This window comes from Pogona vitticeps, chromosome 5 (assembly GCF_051106095.1).
Source record: "Pogona vitticeps strain Pit_001003342236 chromosome 5, PviZW2.1, whole genome shotgun sequence".
NCBI classification, from domain to species: domain Eukaryota; kingdom Metazoa; phylum Chordata; class Lepidosauria; order Squamata; family Agamidae; genus Pogona; species Pogona vitticeps.
Genome location: NC_135787.1, coordinates 95222083 through 95244100, shown reverse-complemented (window position 1 = coordinate 95244100; position 22018 = coordinate 95222083). Strand labels below are relative to the sequence as shown.

At 41.5% G+C, this 22018-nt stretch overlaps 1 protein-coding gene across 3 annotated transcripts in view; it reads left to right on the top strand.

Annotated features, from left to right (window-relative positions):
• Positions 1 to 22018, top strand: part of HTT (huntingtin) — a 318202-nt gene that overhangs the window by 253448 nt on the left and 42736 nt on the right. For all 3 annotated transcript variants that reach the window (XM_073000994.2, XM_073000995.2, XM_073000993.2), the window contains 7 exons: positions 10540 to 10685; positions 12181 to 12358; positions 14213 to 14308; positions 15613 to 15800; positions 17874 to 18000; positions 19994 to 20094; positions 21283 to 21437. In XM_073000994.2, coding sequence (XP_072857095.2) covers positions 10540 to 10685; positions 12181 to 12358; positions 14213 to 14308; positions 15613 to 15800; positions 17874 to 18000; positions 19994 to 20094; positions 21283 to 21437 — 991 coding nt within the window. The remainder of the gene's footprint in view (positions 1 to 10539; positions 10686 to 12180; positions 12359 to 14212; positions 14309 to 15612; positions 15801 to 17873; positions 18001 to 19993; positions 20095 to 21282; positions 21438 to 22018) is intronic.

Genomic DNA, 22018 nt, shown 5'->3' with positions numbered 1-22018 from the left:
TTTATACTGTTTCAAGTTTTGAATTTGTAGAGGCCCAGCAATTTTTGCATGCCCAGTACAGAGATTCTGTATTGCTAGGGGGAACCACTGTGGATGAGGCAAGGATTCTTTTCATTACCTTAATGCCGTTGCTCAACAAGAATCACCATCTGAGTGAACAGCTGCTGCAGCTGCCATGTTCCTCAGCCCACATCCTTCTTGTACCTGCCTCTAACATACCAACACTGGGTTGAGAGCCTTGGACAATGAAGGGAAAACTATGGAACTTTGGAGATATTTGGCCCAACACACGCCAGCCCTTTGAAAAGGGGAGAAAGGGTTTTGCTGCCCATACCTTCACCCACCATGGACTTAACATTACTACTCTGGTCCAACCTGGCCAGCTTACTGTGCTTGGATTGATTATCTTTGCTGGTGTGGCTTTTTGCCTTTCGAGGGATGGAGTTGCCTTTTCCTCCTATTACTTCCTGCTGTCAACATGAGGGAAGCACTGTCTACAGAGGTGCCTTTGCAGCCTGTGTGTTTCTGTGCTCCTTTTTGCTTTGATGAAGTCCTTTAGTCTTTGTTTCCACTGAAAAAGTCCACAAAAAAGTAGCAAGAAAGACCTTTTATTCCAATGACTTGTTCAAAGTAACTATCAACTCACACATACATACAGACATACTGCAGATTTTATTGCTTTATGCTTTAATATTTAATATGTCTTACTATAACTCATGTGGCTTGAATGTAAAATATAAACCACAAACAAACATTAAAAATCCTAGCATTAAAACAAATAGCAATCAAAGTTTCATCATCATTGCATATCAGCAATAGTAAACATTTCAGGAGATTCAGACACTTCAGAATCACACATAACTTAGCAGTGAACATGAAGAGTTCTTCAGGATGTTTTATATGGAACATGTGATTGCCTTGCTTGAAATAGTGACTCTGTGTGGCCCCCTTGGTTCTGGCTGCAACAGAACTCCGTGCACGTGCAGGGGGGCAGAATTGGGTGCACATGCAGGGGAGAAATCGTGCATGAGAGGGGCGGAGCCTCACCCAGTGGGAATGAAAATCAAAGAGCATGTTGTCTTGCATACATTCTGCTTATGATCTATAAACCTTTTATGATCTGGGGTCCACCTGTTTGAAAGACCATGACTACTGTATTTTGTTTGTTTAATTATTACTAGCTGCCTAGGGCATTCTTTTCAATATAAAATTTAATTCTGCACCAAAATTTTGCACTGTCCGAATGATTGAATTATATAACATCAAAGGCCTTCCAGGTCTTGTATATGTATAGTGAAATATTCTGTCTTTACTCGAACTAGTTAAAATTGAGCCTTTGGAAGGCTCATCCTAAACTATAATAAAATCATAAGAAATATGTCAGTTTCCCAATTTCAGTTAAGATATTGAGAGAGAAAAAAGGGGTGCAAAAGCTATTAAAACACCTTTGGTAACTTTTAGGGCATTTCAATGTAACTTAAAGCCTAAATTTACTTTTCTTTTGTATTGGTAGAGGTGATTTTCCAAGTGTTGGGTTTAGTCTGATTTCAGTTGCTCTTCAGGAATACTATTATATTAACCTACTATGCAACATCTGCCATGCTACCTGTACTGGCTTTATAAGTCAGATAAGAGAATGAGGGTTCTTCTTTGTGGCCTCTGTGAATCACACCCTGGGTGATTCACGCCTGCGCGGAGCCTCATCGCAAGATTCTAGAGCTTCTGCGGTAGCAATAAACACATTAGAATAAGCCCCTCCCCACCCATATAAGTACCATGGCGCCAAGCGTCCCCTTTCAGTTTCTTTCAACCGCCGCATTGAGAGCCTCTTTCTCCATTCTGCTTCTGTGGGTAAAGTGAAAAAGAGCTTAATCTTGATTCCTTTTATTTCATTTTCTTTTACTACAATTGTCAGCTAAACAAATATAATATTTTTCCTTTTGGCTATCAGCCTTTAGGCCGCCCCCCCCCCATTCAATTCATTTTCTCTTTATCGTTTCTTACTAATTCATGGCCCCTTTGGGTGTCGTCTGCGATAATAAGATCCCACTTTCCGCTGGACACGCTGAGTGCCTTTTCTGTTTGGGAGAAGAACATCAAACTTCCTTCTGTACCCATTGCAAAAATTTTTAGTGTGGAGTTCTCCGGTCTTGCCTCTCTAGGCTAAAATTCCAACTTTGGGAACAAGCTTTACAACCAGTTCAAATGGCCAGACCTCCCTGTAGGGCCACTTCCCAAACCAAAGCAATGGAAAAAGCTATTGCTGAATCATCAAAGCAACGTCCATCGGCTATATCAGCTCACTTCAATACTCCATCTACATTGTCTAAGACCTCAAAGACACAAGTTGGAATCCTCGATACTGAAGTCCTTGACGTCAAAAATGACTTCTGGACATCATTGTCCTACTGAAACTGCTTCGGCTCCGGAGCCTGTTCCTCTAAAAAGAGCTAAGCAGTCTAAGCCTGCAGCCATCCCACCACAACAACTCTCTGAATCAGTTTCAGTTGGTTCTCCTTCAGATGATGACGGACTCCCATCCCATCAACCCTGTTCTCAGTCTCCAGAATGGAACAATAGAGTTGACTGCCTAACGTCCTCTCCTCCCAGTCTACAACCTTCTATTCCTTTGAGCAATTCTTCGGTTATTGCCTTGCCTGATGATCTCCATCCCGAACTGCTTGACACCATTCCATATTCGATACCCTTGGATTGCCCACCAATCCCTAACCAGAACCATCAACATCACCAATGTTGACAGCTTGCTTCATCGCATGTGGTTCAAACCCACGCTCAGCACGCGCATCGGATTGCCATTTGCCCCAACCAGTGCTCTGTTCAACAAACTGCACTGACTAGTCAACTAGGTGTTTTATCTGGTTTGATAATACCCTCTAGTAGTTGGCCTACCTCTCGACAGCCATCGGTGTTGAAACGGCCACATCACCAAGACATTGCTATACCTCAGCCTGCTCCCCACCTGGTACCAAAAAAGCCCAGAACAGTTGAGCAATTTTTTTCCGCATGCAAGGCTTTTGAAGCCCCAGCCTATTTTCCTACTAGACTAGACGATGGAAACCACTCTTCATGCTCGGCATTGTCAGTGTCCGTTTATTCTACTGCTATGCCATTGCATCAGCAACCTCTCTTTCAGCATCATAGGGACACAGGCTCTGATAGCGACGATCCTCAATATCCATCCCGCACATTCCATTCTGTTACTTCCACAAAGTTCCTGCCCTCCAGTAAATCCAAGTCATTGACTCTGGCACCGTTATGACATCGGACTCAACACTGAGGTCCATCCCTACCAAACTCAACCACCACCTTTCAATGTCGACAATTCTCAACATCAACAGATGTCCATGGACATGCGGCCTGCATCTTTTCCAACTCATAACCGGCAATACTACAAAGCTCAGCCTCTCTACACCAAAGTCGATCGACAATACGTCGAGTCCAGACATGACCTCGAAGGCTCTGAACATGGATCTTGACCACAGACTCCATCAGTATTACTTACCTCCGCAGAGTCGAACATTGTCGACACCAACTCACTGTCACTGGCAGAGGATTTCCAGACTTATGCCCAAATTATGATCTGCATGGCTAAATCCCTCGATCTTCAAATCCACCAACCATCAACAGAACCAGCCAATCACCCATACTATCCAATCTCTAAAAATACAACTATTCTGGTACACATATCGATGTTGCCATCTCTCCTTAGTACTGCACAGGGATCCTGGACAAAGCCAGCTTCCTCCCATACCATGTCTAAATGGATTGATAATCTCTATAGGATCCATGACCCAGGAGCCACTTTCCTTGAGAAACAACCAGCTCCAAATTCTATATTTGTCAAAGCCTCACAATCGAGATCTCAACACCGACAATCTCTCATACCACCAAATAAAGACAGTCAACAAATAGACTCTGTGGATAGATAGCTTTACTCTTCCACAGTCTTCACCATGCTAGTCGCTAATTATCAATTGGTTGCTTACCAATACTTCCTCTGGGACAATATGTCCACCTTTATTGAATCCCTACCAGGGGATAAAAAGATACTAGCTCAAACCTTCCAACAACAAGGTCTCTCATTTGCTAAACAACAGATGCTTCCACCCGCCACACCATAGACGCTACAGCCAAGCCCATGTCCACTTCAGTAGCCCTATGCTATTTTTCCTGGCTCAGAACAGCCGGCTTAGCCGAAGATGCTGAGGCACATATTGAAGACCTCCTCTTTGATGGAGCAGGTCTCTTTCATGCTGCAACTGACAATATACTAGAAAATGTACAAAAGAAATGTTCAGCAAACAGATGTTGGGGAGTCTACCCTTCTTACCAGCAGCGTTCTCAACAAAATCAATGGATACAACCTTATAACCTGTACACAGAAGTTCCAACTAGATCCTCCAAAACAAACCTCTTACCTTCCATACTTCAAAAACCAAAGAGCCAAACTCCGGCAACAGCCTGCCGCTAGGGGAAATGACTGGAGGCCCAAACACCATGTTTGATGCTCCTCTGACCAAGATCACGACCCTGCCCTTCAGAAACACTTACCTGCATGGTAATCCATCACCATGGATTCCTGGGTACTCTCCATCATCAAAAACGGTTACCGCATCCATTTCTTTGAACTTCCTCCAGCAACACGTCATCACCCTCCATTACAACCTCTGCAAGAAGAAATAACAAATTTACTTCTCAAAAATGCCAAAACAACAGTGGGTTTTTCTCTTGCTATTTCACCATCCCCAAAAAGGACAGGGGACTTCACCCTAGTCTAAATTTGAGAAGATTAAATGACTACATCATTACCACAAAATTCCATATGGTAACTCTAGAATCAGTTCTTCCCTTACTTCAAAAAAAGGACTGGTTCATGGTCATAGACCTAAGGGATGCTTATTTTCATATTGCAATACATCCTGCACACAGAAAATTCATTTGTTTCCAACTTGGATCACAAACATACCAATTCAAAAGGATCCCATTCGCCTTGCAACAGCTCCAAGAGTATTCACCAAGTGCATGGCACCAGTTGCCACCTACCTCAGACTTCAAAACATTTTCGTCTTTCCATATACAGTGGTGCCTCGCACAACGGGCACCTCGTAGAGCGATGAATTCGCTCTACGAAGCCGGTTTTATCATCGCAAATGCGATCGCAAAGCGGTGCCTGCATAGGGCGAAAATCGCAGAGCGAAGGTCGGTAAGCGGTTCACTTACCGACCTTCGCTTTGCGCCCCGCCGATCAGCTGTTCGGCGGCTACAAAATGGCCGCTGGAAGCCCCAAAATGGCCGCGCGCAGTGTTTTCGCGCCCTCGTTAAGCGAGGGGAGGGCGCGAAAATGGCTGCCGGCCATAGGGAAGGATCGCTGAACGGTGAGTATTCAGCCCAGTTGGAACGCATTAAACCATGTTTAATGCATTCCAATGGCTTTTCCTGCCCCATTCAACGATGCTTTCACACAGCGAGGGTTAATCCGGAACGGATTAACCTCGCTGTGCAAGGCACCACTGTATCGACAACTGGCTCCTTGTAGCACACTGCGATCGCAAAACTCGACGAGACACCCATTTCACCCTCGCCCTTCTTTGTGATCTTGGTCTAACTGTCAATGAACAGGAATCAAAATTAAAACCTACAAAGACTGTACATTACATAGGAATGCTCATAGACTCCACATGAACTCGCACCTTCCTTCCTACAGAAAAAAAAAACAAAATCTCATCACCTTACTTCATGGTTTCACTCCTCATGCCTTGATACCTGCTATAATAGTACGAGTTCTAGGCACCATGGCCTCTATGATGTCAGTTATACAACATGTACGTCTGAAAATGAGATCTCTCCAATCCTGGTTTCTGGCCCTATTCGATCCACTAACAGACTCTCCTCAGACTCTGCTAAGAGTCACTCCAGAACTTACCTCTCAGCTTCAATGGTGGCATTCCCATACCACCCTTTCTATCGGGCGGCCATTCCAACAATCTTGCCCGTGAATACAAGTCACTACCGATGGTAGTCACACCAGCTGGGGGGCTCATTGCAAATCCCTCATGGTTCACACCAAATAGTCTCACAGAGAAACTGCTCCACATAAACGAGTTGGAGCTACTAGCAGTCATAAAAACCTGCAAAGCTTTCAGAAACCTTGTGGGGAAAATGATACAGATAGCCACCGACAACACGACGGCGATGTACTACATCCTCAAACAAGGTGGCACCCACTCCCCAGGTCTCCTCTACCTAACGGTCAACCTCTGGGAGTGGTGTCTACAACATCAATTCTGCCTCACAGCCTTACACATCACTGGTCAAGACAATGACCTAGCAGACTCACTCAGCTGCACAGATGTCCAAGCTCACGAGTGGGAACTAGATCAATCAGTATTCCGTCAACTATGCCGGAAATGGGGCACACCAACTCTTGATCTCTTCACCTCCTGAATGAATTGGAAATGCCAACTGTACTGCTCTCGAGCGGGGATCGGCAAACACTCCCAGGAGACATGTTTGTTGGCCATTGGCCCCAAACCCTTACCTACCTTTTTCCATGGTTCCCTCTCTTCCACAAAGGTGTCATCTGTCTACAAGACAAAGCCAATGCCATCATTATAGCCCCTTGGTGGCCAAGACAGACTTGGTTCTCAGTTCTCCACAATCTCTGTCAGACATCCACCACCTCCTCCACCTGCCACACCTTCTCACACAGAGCAACTCCCAAATCCTACACCTGCACTTACCTGTTCTGCACCTGGCAGCATGGAGGATTCCCCCTCGCTAATGAATGTTCTTCATCAGGCCAAAAAACCATCCACAAGAAAGGCCTACCTGTAAAAATGGAAGAAATTTTCAATCTTTTACTAAACGTTCCTCGTTATCCTCCATCAACCCATCACTTTCCACCATTCTCTGCTTCCTCCTACATCTCAAAACCAAGGCCTCTCCATCTCATCCTTGAGAGTCTACCTTTCGGCAATAATATCATAGTTAAAAGGTAAAGGTTCCCCTTGACAATTTGTCCAGTCGTGTCCAACTCTAGGGGGCAGTGCTCATCTCCATTTCTAACCCATATAGCTAGCATTTCTCCGAAGACAATCTTCCATGGTCACATAGCCACAGCGACTAGACACGGAACACTGTTACCTTCCCACCGTGATGGTACCTATTTATCTACTTGCATTTTTTTGCATTTTGCATGCTTTCAAACTGCTAGGTTGGCGGGAGCTGGGACAAGAAATGGGGGCTCACTCCATCGCGTGGATTCGATGGTTTAATGTTATCCAGTTGGAGTGTTGGACTAGAAAACTAGTAAGAGGAAATGGTGAATGCAGTGAGCTTACAAAATTTGAAGAAATTGTATTACACATTGAAAAGGAAAATGAGCGTAAAAGAATGAAGGGGATGACAAATAAAATTTATAAAATATTAAAAGATATAGAGGATCCCCAAGAGGTTTTTAAGCTGCTATGGAAAACAGATTTGGGAGAGGAAATAAGTACTGAGAAGTGGAAGAATCTGTGGCATAAAAGAATAAGTATGTCTGTAATAATAAAAGAAAAGTTATAAATTGGTTTGGAGATGGCACTTAATGCCAGTGAAATGAAAATTTATGAATAAAAAATACTCCAGATATTTTGGAGATATAAGCAAGAAGTGGAAATCTAGTTCCATATGTGGTGGGAATGCAAATATATGATAAAATTTTGGAAGTTGGTTTTCAAATAAATAAGTGAAATATAAAATTTAAATCTAAGAATATGTCCAAAAATAGCACTTTTACAGATATTTGAGAGGGAACAATGGAAGTAGACAACAAAAGAATTGATTATAAATTTAGTAATATTAGCTTAAAAATAAGAGCAAAGAATTGGAAGGTTAAGTGCAATTTCTAACTAAATCACTGATATAGACAAGTGTGGAATATAGCTATTTATCATAAATTAACATGTGAAATTAGAGTAAGAGACGTAATGTTAAATAAGAATGAGCGTGGGAATATATGAGGAGAATTTATCAAATTTATGTTAACAAAGGGGAAGTTTGTGTATCTTAACAAGACTCAGTGTACTTCTGGAAGGGGAATGGGGCTCTATAAAAGGAAGGAATTGATTATCTCCATTGGTCCCATGAAGGGGAGCACAACGTGTATATGTAGATTTTTTACATTTTTTTATGTATATTAATTTAAAAAATTGAAAAAATTTATAATGATATGCTGAGGCAACTCATGCCTGAACAGTGTTAGAAAGTTAGTTCCTTTGCCCTCTGCATGAGAGGGCCACCTCTATAAGGTAATGGATTCTGATGGATTTCTCAGATTTCTTCAATGTTCTCTATGTGGGGCTTCCCTTGAGGCTGATCCGGAGACTTCAGCGGGTCCAGAATGTGGTGCCCAGACTGGTGGTGGGTGTGAGCAGATATGCTCACATCACCCCAGTTCTGGCCCGTCTCCATTGGCTACCCGTGGAGACCTGAATCAGGTTCAAGGTTTTGGCTCGCGTATAAAGCCCGTGATTCGGTCCTGTCATGATATCGAAGGAGAGTGGGACTTGTAGTCAATGAGAAAGAAAGAAAATGGAGTCTATTAGGTTTTAAAAATGAAAGGAGTTGAAGACATGGGAATGTGAAAAAGGCAGAGAGGCTGGTACAGAGTGAAACCTGATAAGGATGCAAGGAGGAAGAGGCCTAGAGCGCAAAGACCCAACAAATTACAGTGGGGTCTCAACATATGAACGTTTCGACTTACGAACTGCTCTCATAGGAATATATGGACTCGACTTACGAACTTAGATTTGAGTTACAAACTCTTTTTTTCCTGTTTTTTAAAGCTAAGTCATCTTAGGTTAAAATGAAAAAAGAAAAAAATATATCCCCCTCTAGTGGCAGAAGGCGGAATAGCAGCTTCCTATTAGTTTCTATGGACGAAAAGAGCAGATACGGATTAAATGGTTTTCAATGCATTCCTATGGGAAATGCAGATTTGACTTAAGAACTTTTCAACCTGAGAACTGCTTTCCAATACGGATTAAGTTCGTAAGTCGAGACCCCACTGTATTTTCTAATTGGAATGGAGATAAACCACCTGCATCTCCATGAGAATTGGGGGTGGAGTGGACAGTTATGCCTTTTTGAGTTAATTGGTTTACAGTCATGAAGAAGGAGGTCCGAGGAATATACAAAAATGGACAATGGGTTATGTGATGGAGAGACCATGGTGTGGAAGAGAACTTTTGCCTGAGAGAAGTTCTTGATGGTGTGTGTAGCTTGAAGGAAAAAGAATGTAGGTAAGAGAAGAAGGAGGTGGGGCTAGCCCACCTTAGCCCAGTTTTAGTGTTTATTTGTTGTATTTAACTATAGTCATCCTTTGAACATGTCTTTATGCTAATGCTTGAGCAGAAACAAACTGTTTCTATGAAACTATATTTTCTTAATAAAAAATAATTATAAAAATCCATACTGAGGAGTGGTCTCTTGGATCATCAGGGTTTGGATAAATCCAGAGGAGTGGTAAAAGCCATTGACTAGCTACCAAAGAGAAGTCCTATTTAACTGAGCTGATGTGGGTTCTAAGGACTCACAAAGCCCATGTTGCAGCACTTGCAAAGTGCTGAGTAAAGTAAGGTGTTCTTTAATGATCAGGTTTGTTCCAGGCACGGATGCTATGCACTGCTGAAGGTTGAGGACTTGCCCCAGTGCAAAGTGGTAGATCTGTGGCCTGTGGAACTCTGCCCTTAGGGAGATTTGGTTGTCACAGGTCCCATGTTACTTATCAGAGCATCTTTCCCCAATGTCAGCTGCCTGACCCAACAGGTTATTACAGATGAAGCTTCTCTGTTTAGCCACCCCAAGGGAGGCCCATAAATCTACCAGAGGTAGGGTCACCTTTGCAATGGCCCTATCTGTGTGGAATCAGATCCCAGAGGAACTTTGCCTGGCCTCCTTTCTGGTGGTATTTAAGAGGCAATTGAAGACATGGCTCTTTAAGGAGGCTTTCCACTCTGACCCTGGTTGAGTGAGTCAATTTGGCACCTCCATCCAGTCATTTGTTTTCTCTATTTTGGTTTCATTTTTTTTATTTTATGTAGTTTTATTTATGCTCTGGTGCCTTCTTTTTTATATGATTAGATTGTTTATGGTTTTACTGTATTAATTGTTGGATTATGAATTTTACTGTGAACTGCCCAGAGTAGTACCATGGCACTAGCAGGAGTGGTACATTAAATTCGAACAAACAAACATTTTCCTTCTGATATGACTGGCTCTTCTGATACTTCCATGTCATTCTAGGCTAGTCAGCAAAAGTTTCATAGCAGATAAACGATTAGATTTGGTTATGTTTTGGTTAAAAAGAAAAATATGATAGGGCTGTCCTCTGCTGTTGTTTAATTCTTGTTGGAAAATACTGTCCTTCCCAGAAACAGTGACGTAGGGCACTTAAAAGCTGCCTGTATATGTTGATTTACAAAATCCAGTGTTTGTTGATAACACTTGTTTTTATGTCCATATTCTTATTTTTAGGAGACACAGTGGCATACCAGTCTACAATGGTCTTATCTCGTGCTTTAAGTCAGTATCTGGTATTCCTCTCTAAACTGCCAGCTTCTCTTTGTATTCCACCAGACAAAGAGAGTGATATTCTGAGGTTTGTGGTAATGTCACTAGAGGTAAGACATAAAAATAGCTAACAGAACATATGTGTTGAGAAACATTCTGTCACCACACTGTTAACTGGTATGTTAGAGAGAATCTAAGTCCTAGCGATTTTTGTATATTAGGGTCATACCTCCACTGTGATGATGTGTCTTGAAATAATTTCAAACTACAGTGGTGCCTCGTATAACGAGTGCCCCGTTTAACGATGAATCCGCATAGCGATGCCTTTTTTGCCATCGCTTTTGCGATCGCATTACGATGTTGCCTATGGGGAAAAATCGCTTTGCGATTTTTTCCCCATAGGCCCCATTTTCCCCCAGCTGAGCGGCGGGAGCCTCTGAAGAACCGCTCTTGCCGCTCAGCTGGGGGGAAATGCTGGCAGTAGCCTTGGAAGGACCCTTCCGAAGGGTCCTTCCGAGGCCACCACCGTCGGGATTCCCCTTCGGAGGGGGCATTTTCCCCGAGCTGAGCGGGAGCCCCGCCGCTCAGCTGGGGGAAAATGCTGGCGGTAGCCTCGGAAGGACCCTTCCGAAGGCATCCAGATCCCTCCCACCCTGCCCCCGCCGCTGGGATCCGCCCCGCGGCCGGCTACCCCCGCCGTGGTCGGACTCTCTTTCAGGTGAAAATGCCGGCCAGCGCGTCTGAGGGGTGGAGGAGGAGCCTTCCCCTGAGGCCTCTCGGAAGCGCTCGCCAGCATTTTTGCAGCCAGCGTTTCCGAGTGGCCTCGGGGGAAGGCTTCTCCACCGCCGCTCGGACATGCTGGCCGAGCGCGGGGTGGCTCCAAGCAGCGGTGGCGGGGGCAGGGGGGTTCCGAATGGCTTCCAGTGCTTTGCCTGGAAGCCATCCGGACACCCCCTACCCTGCCCCCGCCGCTGCTGAGAGCCTTCCGAGCTCTCAAAGGGCTTTCTCCAATGTCGGGGGGGGGAAGCCCTTTGAGAGCTCGGAAGGCAAATGTCGGCGGTCGGCGGTGGCTTCGGGGTCCTTCCAAAGCCACCGCCGACGGACTGCCGACATTTTCTCCCAGCTAAGCAGCGGGCCCTTGAAACTCCCGCCACTCAGCTGGGGGAAAATGCCAAAGGCCCCATTTTCAGTCAGCTGGTCGGCGGTTCCAAAATGGCTGCCCCGCTGTGTTGCCTCGCTTTAGAGGCACCGAAAATGGCCGCCCCTATGGAGGAACATTGCTGAACGGTGAGTTTTTTTCCCCATAGGAACGCATTAAACAAAGTTTAATGCGTTCCTATGGGTTTTTCCGTTCCGTTTAGCGATGTTTCCACATAGCGACGATTAATCCGGAATGGATTAACATCGCTATGCGGGGCACCACTGTAACTGGAAATTGCTGGATTTTACAGAGTGATTGTACACTGAATAAAATCAGTCATTTAAAGATTAATGGAACTTTTTTGTTTAAAACAGTTGTACCTCTTGTTTTCTAATTATAAGAAGTGAAATATATTGGTATCTGCTGAAATGAATTGTGCTCACATGATACCTGTTTTTCCACAGATACTTGCTTGGCATTTAATACACAAGTTCATTCCACAAAGTATAGATCTCCAGGCTGTGTTAGATTGCTGCTGTTTGACATTACAACAATCTAGTTTGTGCAACTTGCTGGCTTCAGCAGATTATACGACACATGCATGCTCTCTAATCAACTGTATGCAGTTTATTATAGAAGCAGGTGAGTTAACTTGCTGAAAGTGGAGCGTGAAGCTCCTTGAAGCAAATTTGGTGCATTCCCAAACTTTTGTAATATAACATCATTCTAATAACTTTACAGATCTCATTTACTGTTTCTGTTTTATCCTGTCAGTATATTATCTGATATTACCTGTACAATTCAAAGGTGTTCTTGAAATTTTATTCCATGATATAACCTTTAGCAAAATATCTGTGAAGATTCTCAGTCAACCAGGTGAAGTTATCTGAAAGTTTAGTCATAGCAACTGGACTTCTTATTAGGTTGAAACGTTTCACTACTCTTCCAAGTAGCTTCTCCAATCTGAGGAGCGTTGTTGGAGATCCTTGATATATATCCTCAACGTTGGTTTCACTTCCCCAGCTCGTTAGATGGACAAAGGATGGGGGGGTGAGTGAAAATCTCACTTCTGCACCCATTGTCATAGGTTGTTAACAGCCATTAGCAGTGGTCTTCTTTCTGGCGTGTGGGGACGGATGTTTCTGGGGACATGTCAAGAGTATTGAAAATTTACAGGCCTGAACAGAACAGAGCAGAGCAGAAGTAATAATGAGCTGCCATGCTATACAGGTATGTAATTTGCTGAGTCACAGTGACTCTGGAGAGGTGGTGCCTTGGATGATGCAACATCTGCTGTGATTGGATAAGGGCAGAGGCTCAACTGTATATATGTACTGTATAGAGAACATGTACCACCACCTTCATTTGATGATGCCATGCTGTCATGCTGCCGCTTTCTACACTTGTATATATGCTGTAAATACACGTGTCGTGCTGGAGGAAGCTGAACGTGTCTGGGTGATTTGTTTTGCCTTCTGGACCTGAAAATATTAACTCTGCTGGATTCTACGCGGGTTCACGGTAACAGGACGGATGAAAGGACAGGTTGTATGTTAAGGCCCTCGCCGCATTAATCTGCACATGTATGGCCTCCTTGACCCTTATTTCAAACTACCTATCTTCTCGGTCCAAAATGAGTACATCAAATGAGTGTTGCCTGTCCTTCAAATGAAGGAACACTGCTGATTGTGGCCCTGAGCTGTTGCCCCTCCTGTGCTGAACCATTCTCCCATTTAGTGGCTGTTTGGTTTCTCCATCGTAGAGCTCCAAACACTCCTCTTTGCATTGGAATGCATATTCTATATTGCTCCTGTTATGTTTTGGTGTCTGGTCTTTTGGGTGGACAAGTCTGCCTTAGTGTGTTTGTGGGTTTGAAGTGCACTTCTGTCTCCTATTTATCATGCTGCCCTTTCATCTGTCTCTAGAAAGATCAGGACCACACACACCAGAAAGATCGCTGTGAACAACTGTTAATGACCCATGACAATGGGTAGAGAAGGACTGCAGAAGTAGGGTTTTCACTCACCTCCAGTCCTTTGTGCATGTAATGAGCCAATTTAGACAAAGGGAAAGTGAAACCAACATGGAGGATATATCAGGGATCTCCTACCAACTCTCCTCAGACTGAAGAAGCTACTTAGATGAACAGCAAAATGTTTCAACCTAATAATGATTCAACTTCCATATACATTAGCAAAGTGGTTAGCAATTGAGAATGAGAGTTTGCTCAGTCAGTATTAGCATACAATAATGTTTTCATATCACAATATGGTATTATGAACTTTTGAGAGACAGAAAAAATTAAAACACTCTATGTGTAGAAGTGCAGGAGATCAAGCATCTCCTTCCACTTTTGCCCATCATATTGCATGAACCTAAGTTTATTTGACTCATTCTTAAGAATCTTAAGTATGCCAATACAAATCCTTATCTGATGATAAGTCAGAAAAATTAAAGATTAACCTTGGGAAGTGCTTCATGGTTGTGTTTCTTTAGTGGCAATTGAACCTGGAAGTCAGCTTCTTCGTCCAGAAAGGAAGAAGACTCTTAAAAACACTGTCAGTGAAGATGAATCGAATTCACAGGCACCAGGTAAGGATGGAAGAAGCTACGAATCACATACAATAATTAAATAAACTAACAGAATATTTTGGCAGGATTTGTTGTTTTTAATAACGACGTGATTATGGAGCTCATGTTTTCTGAAAAACTTGAACATTTCTTTTAAGTATTTGTTATTTTATTAAATCAAGTTATGTATTACAGGGATAATGTATTTTTCTTTAACTTTTAAAATAATAAGTGGGAGGAAGGCGTTGAAAATATCTCACAGGGCAAATAACAGCCATGATGTCTTTTAGCTGATGAGTGGGGATTCCTTGAAAACACATTGTTGAGGAAAAGGTTAGTAGCAACTTCTCCCTGTATCCTGAGTTAACAGTACTGATTCTAACCCTTTGCCAGGTTTATTTTGAAAGTGATGGAAAGACAAGTGCAATCATGCATTTAGTATAATGTCCTGCATGGAGTTGGTCATTCAAACTTGAATAGACCTTTTGAATTAATGGGATCTATGTAACTGATAAGTCATCATTCAGTATGTCATTGATTCAGTACTCTAGTTAGGACTGCCAGTTACAGTGGGGTCTTGACTTGAGAACTTAATCCGTATTGGAAGGCAGTTCTCAAGTCAAAACATTCTCAGGTCAAATCTGCATTTCCCATAGGAATGCATTGAAAACCATTTGATCTGTATCTGCTCTTTTCCGTCCATAGAAATTAATGGGAAGCTGCTATTCTGCCTTCTACCACTAGAGGGGGATATTTTGTTTCTTTTTTTTCTTAGGTCAAGAAAGGTTCAGGGAAGGCAGGGAAAATACAGTCCAGGCAGTACAGTACCAGGCAGTCCGAAGACTGTCTCCCAATCCACTCTCTAAACGCTGGGAGGAGTTGGGATGCAGACAGGCACCCTTTTCACTGGCCAACAGTTAACTGAAAGTTCACATTTTGCACTTTCCCTGCCTCCCACATGGTTTTTTTCAGTTCTTAACTCAAATCTAAGTATGTAAGTCAAGTCAATATTTTCCTATGAGAGTGGTTCTTAAGTCAAAATGTTCTTAACTCAAGCCGTTCTTAAGTCAAGACCCCACTGTAGATTTAGGCACATGTTTAGTTTAATGCTCCAATAGATATTGCTTAAGATATGTTAAAATGTTTTGTAGGACGTTTCAGTTATTTGTGTACTGCCAGGTGAAGTCTGTTAATCTGACTTGTAAAATTGGGTGTTTTGATATGACACAGTCGAGGCATGGATTTGAAGCGATGTGCAACTTAATATTATCATGTTTACTTACTTAAGTATTATATAACTTGTTTGTTTTATCTCCCAATTTAAGAATCTGGATACATTGCAGCAACTTGTGAAATAGTAGCAGAGTTGGTGGAATGTTTGCAGTCTATCTTGGCTTTGGGGCACAAGGAAAACAGTCGTATCCCAGCATTCCTTACCCCTGTTGTTAGGAATATCATCATCAGCTTGTCCAGGCTGCCCTTAGTAAACAGTTATGCAAGAATTCCTCCCTTGGTATGTGTCTGCAGGTTGATGCTAATATTTATTACTAATTATAATTGTGTGATGCTTATTATTTAGCTTACACTTGATATTTTCATTTCTTTTTTTCACCTCAATATAAAATTTTATTCTTACACTGCTATGAGTTTTCTTATCTAAAGGTCTTTCTCAAAAATAAAACCCATTCAGTTTGCATGTGGGGCTGATATGTGAAAAGGGGTGCATCCTAGTCCTAACATTTTTCTGTTTCATTACAAAATTAAAAGAAGCAGAAGAGGCAGAAGCAATGCAATGTAGGTGGCTTCTTCACATGAGGTAGAACCCTAATTGGGGAAGGTGATTTGGCTCATGTGGACATACCATTGGTAGAGCAGCCTCCCTTGCTTTAGATTTTTTTCCAAAAATTGATATATGATACGGATTTTTGGACATAACTGTTGTCAGCTTTTTACAGAGATAACTTCACTTCTGATTTTTGACAAGTCTGAGGATGTTAATTTAAAGGTAAAACCTTAATCAGTTGGTGTATGTGAAACAGGAACTCCAGATTGTGCAGAACAGATTTTTAAAAGACCTTTAAATAGTAAGGTTTGGGATTGTACAGGCAAGCAGAAAAGCTTTGCACAATTAACTACTATTTAATCTCCATAGTTTCTGTGGACTTAAACACATGGGAGCTTCTGCACAGCGTGTTCCAGGATCTTCCAAAGTTGATCCATTGACTTACAACCATGCAAATCAGTGGCCTTCTGTACGAACCCTCACCAGCTGCTCAGTTTCTAGCTTCCTCCATAACCATCACCTCAGACTGCAATAGAGCATTGCAGGCACCCTATTAACTGGTATCAACTACCTCTGTAGCAGCACCTCGGGTTTCAGAACCTCAGCTGGCTCCAGTATCCAAGCTCAATATTGTGCTTAAACACAAAGGCAAAAGATCTCCTGATACCTATAAAACCAAAGGAGGAGGAGGAGGAAGTGGGAGAAGGAGGATCACCCATTGCATCTGTTGCCTCCTCCACTACCAAGGGTTGATACAGTGATTCCTACCATCCAGCAGGAGATACATACCATTCCTTTGAGGGGAAAACCCAACCACTTCAACATGTCTCAGTTTTGAAGGAGAAATCACTGAGAAGTCCTCACAACTAGACCATTCTCCTTCACCAATTCCTCCCAGGAAAACATGATCAGTTTTAGAAGGTTCCAGAGCATGCTGCACAAGCACAGAAGCTCCCATGTCTGAGTGCATATATGATGGCTTGAAGAAACAGTTACAGGCAAGGAAGCTGTTTTTTCTTTTGGCTTTCAGTTTACTAGTAGAGATAGGCTTGAATGAAATCATACCCCTTTGTATGAAGTCCTCTGCGGGTTCCCTCCCCCGCACCCTTCAGCTAGCTGGCCCACTCTCACAATCCGTTTCATGCTGTGAAGGTCCTCTTTCTCCAGTGGTGCTCCAGTCCAGGCAGGAGCTTGAGCTGCCCTCCCCTGCCTCCTCCAGCAGCTGACCATGCAACAGCTATGCGGGTAGAATCCTTGTCCTTCCTCCTCGTCTGAGTGGTCAGTTGCTGAAGGAGGCATTGGAAATAGGTTCTGATTCTCTGTAATGTGAATCTAAATGGATTTGAGAGCTTGACTGTAGACTATAAACTGTGTGGTGTCTACTGTGGGAAGCTAGAAGCATATTAACTCAATGTAATGGTCCAGGGATTTTTGATGCAGCGTGGTGCTCATGTATAGGACCATCAACAGCAACAATTTTTGGGCTTTAAATTGTTCCCTACTGTGTTCTGCAGCTACCTCATTCTATAGCTCCTGAAGGCTACCATAGGATAAAGGACATCCCTACGGACCCCTGAACTCTGGTGGGGATGGGGGACCTAGTAATTTATTGCTTCAAAACATCTGCAGCATGGACATGGCTGATAATATTATCCAAGTTACATGGCATAGCTTTGCCAACAGGATTTCAGCCAAAATCACCTTTCGTGAAGGCATTGTCATACTACAGCATCTTTCTTTGTCTGGGAATAGTAAGCAAGTAGAAAGATATTCTTATTTCTTCAACTCTCTGTATTATAACAGGTCTGGAAATTGGGTTGGTCTCCAAAGCCTACTGGTGATTTTGGCACAGCTTTTCCAGAAATCCCAGTAGAATTTCTTCAAGAGAAAGAAGTATTCAAGGAATTTATTTATCGAATTAATACACTGGGTACGTAGATACATTGGAAATGAGTTGAACACATAAATTGCAGTGGAGTATTCATTGGTTTTAAAAACTTTTCATAATGAAGAGAAGTTACTTAAAATTACCTAAGCCATAATTGTGAGTGATAATAATAGATAATAATAATAATAAATGTTTTATTACGGTCATTGACCAGCAAAAGTAAGATACTTTATTTAAATTAGGAGACATAAAAACAATCTAAAAACATTAAAAACACCAAAGCACTAAAAACATCTATATATACACATATATAAAACTACATTCATACATCTTACTAAATATCTCCTACCTCCCTATCATAGGCCTTATCTATGGGCTATTGCAGCTTGCACAGAATGCCAAAATTGTTACTTTAAAGTTCATAGAGCCTGTGTGATCATTATACCAAATTGGTATACACCAATTTACAGATTCTATAGCTGTGCTTTAGGTGGAACCTTCCCTTCACAGATTTTGATTGCAGCAGCACAGAATTTAGCTACTTTTGTCAGCATATGTGAATTTAGCCCAGTATATCTATAATTGTGAGTGATTTTCAGTTAGCTAGATACTAAGGTATAGTCTTTCTTATAACATAGAACCAAGGCATATAAGACTTTACAGGTCATAGTTAGCAGTTATAATTGTGCACAGAATAGGCTGGTAATCAGCAAAACTATCATAGCAGTTGAATCATGTTTCATGTAACTGGCCCCAGTCAGCAGTATAGCTGCATGTTTTGTGACCAGTTGATGTGTCTGAACACTTGCAAAAGTGGTCTTGTGTAAAGCATGTTATATTAATCCAAATGAGATGTAGCTAAGATGTATATCACCATACCATGACCAGACACCTTCAATAATAGATTTAGCTGGTGCACTAGCTTTAACTGTGCAAACATTTTTCTAGTCACCATAGAAACGAGGACATTCAGCTTCATTGCTGAATCTAGAAGTACACCCAAACTTCAAACCTGTGCTTTCAGGGAAAATGTAAACCTGTCTAGTGCAGATTGAACGCATTTCCCTTAATTTGCCTTTGATTGACCAGGAACATATATTTTGTTAGTCTGGTCTGGTCTAGATGCCAGTTTGTTCACCTTCATCCAGTCTGTTATTGATATCTGATACTGGTTTAGTGGTTTTTCACTTGCCTGAGGATTCTGTCCACATCCTTAAACTATAAGATTGGAAAGTATCTATTATTACTGGACAAGTTAAGCTAGGATTATATCCATTAGATCTGAGAGCTTGGCTGTAGACAATAGTGTAGTGTGTGACACATCAGGTATATTAACTCAGTGTAGTGATCCAGGTTTTATACAAACTGATATGTGTAAAGATGCATTACAGATAAATTGCAGTTTCCCCCTTTTCTCCACATGTCTCCATATCAAGCTAAATGACACAGATAATTTGCAGAAATTTTGAACAATTTTTAGCTAGTAAAAAAAACACACAAAAAAAACCTAGGGCTGTTATGAGTATTGCAGAAATTCTTATTATTGGAGACTTTCTGAGTCTCACCATTCTGAGATTCCCTGCTTGGACTTCTTCACATCCACAGAGATTTCCTGAATTCCTGAAAAGATGAGAGCCACCATTCTGTGCACAAACTCAAATTCTGAAGAAATCCTGTTTTGCTCAGTGCCCCTGTGAATTCTACACAGGGAAGATGCAATCCTGCACAGGAATTTTAATAGTTCTGCTCAGACTGGTGTTTTGAAAAGAATAGAGAACAGGTGTTTCTTTTAGGATAAAAAATGAAACTTCTGTGAAATCTGACATAATTTCCAGTTAGTTTTCGTGGGGTGGGGTGGGGAATCACATACAGTGACATCTTCCTGCAAGTAGAAGATGGGGATTTTTTTTCATGGTTTCTTGCTAAGTAAAAGGCAATGAGACTCACATCCCACAATAGAGTTATAGAAGTTCAAATATCTTACTCTAAATTTGTATCATATGACATGGCAAATGACAGTAGTGTCATTCCATAGGTTGGACAAATCGCATGCAGTTTGAAGAAACTTGGGCTACTCTTCTTGGTGTTCTTGTAACCCAGCCAATTGGAACTGATCAAGAGGAAAACCAGCAAGAGGTACAGTATAAATACTTTAGTTTGCCTAAATTATCTGATATATAATGCTAGTTCATATAGCTTTGAATTGCAGTGTTAGGATTAATTATACAGTGGTGCCCCACTGGACAATTACCCCGCTTGACAACGAATCCACTTAACGTTGAAGTTTTTGCGATCGCAAAACGATGTTTAGATGGGGGAATTTCACTTTAACATTGATCAGTTCCCTGCTTCGGGAACTGATTTTTCGCTTTACGGCGATCAGCAAACAGCTGATTGCCTCACAGCCCGTTTCTGCCATAAACCAGAGATGGACCACCTGTAACGCCCCATAGAGATAACTGGAGATGGTGGAGGCTGAGGAAAATACTGCCACCACTCCTGGTGATCCCTGTATTGCAGCAGGTTGTTCTTCCTGACGTTTCGCCAGTCTCTATGGCCGGCATCTCCAGAGGACTGGAGTGTCTGGTTGTAAAAATGTATTTTTAAAAATATTTATGCCTATAGAGTTTATTGTTATGGTCCTTAGACCAATCACACATTGGAAAAATAGACATTTACAGTTTCCAAAATTCCAAATACCTTATAAAAACTTTTGGCATTTTAAAAAACCATTTAAAATTTGGTATCTAGCTACCATAACATTTCAAAATTTCAGGTACTTCTCAAAAAAACATTTGGCATTTGAAATACAATTTAAAATCTAATATCTAGTTTTTAAAATGTTTTAAAAAGAATAGAGAACAAATATTTAGAAGCTCACTTTTTTAAGCTGTAGAATTACTCTTTCTTGCTTTGTGGCTAGGGATGGTCTTTGTTAGCAGAGCTTTGGTGCCTATTTATTTATTTATTTTATTTTATTTTATTTTATTTTATTTGATCCCCCGCCCATCTGGCCTAAAAGACCACTCTAGGTGGTTATATCCAGTCACAATTTCAACCATTCCACCCATCTTGCCACTATACAATTTTCTGGTAATTAAGGAAAATACTCCAAAAATAGTATGTGCCATCAGATCACTTTTATGCAGCAGTATTGGACTATTTCCTGCTGTTTTGAACTGTTGATACAGAAGCACAATATCCCACACTGATAAACCAGAGGTTTTTGAATAATTGTATACTGCCATCATTCTTTGTGAGTTTTATATCTCTTGCTGTAGAAAGACACCCATGACTTTAGATTTGTGTTTAATTTTTTTTCAGGAAGATACAGAAAAGACAGAAATAAATGTTCTAGCTGTCCAAGCCATAACATCTCTGGTACTTAGTGCAATGACAATACCACTTGCAGGCAATCCAGCGGTTAGCAGCTTGGAACAGCAACCTCGCAACAAAGCTTTGAAAGTCCTAGATACACGGTATTTTGGATACTCTTTTGTTTGTTTGTTTTTGCTTTTCTTATCTTAATTTTCTCCTTCCTGAATCTATTTTTAAAAGGGATTGTTGAAAATAATTTTGGGTAACAATGAGCAAAGAAGCCAATGATGGTGTTATGCTAGGGAAATTGCTTTTATTCATATAAAGATTGGCAGCTGATTTTCAGTTTCCTATCCCTGCTTCTTACAAAAGCCATTCATGCCCCTAGAAAAGCTGTTACTAGGGACTGCATAAAATAGTATCAGGTGTAGTATACAAGACCATAGTATAAGGGTGAGCATTATATACTGTAGTAACTTAATGGGGAACAACAAACAAATAAATATACCAGTTGGGCGGGATATAAATCAAATAAATAAATAAATAAATAAATAAATAAATAAATAAATAAATAAATAAATAAATAAATAAATAAATAAATAAATAAATAAATAAATAAATAAATAAATGTGGGTGATCCACCTTGCATGAGAAAAAATGCATTCTCCAAGACATCATTAGAAACAATCACAGACCTCTTGTCATAGAATATTTTGAAATAGCCCTTTGAAAAACTTTGTTC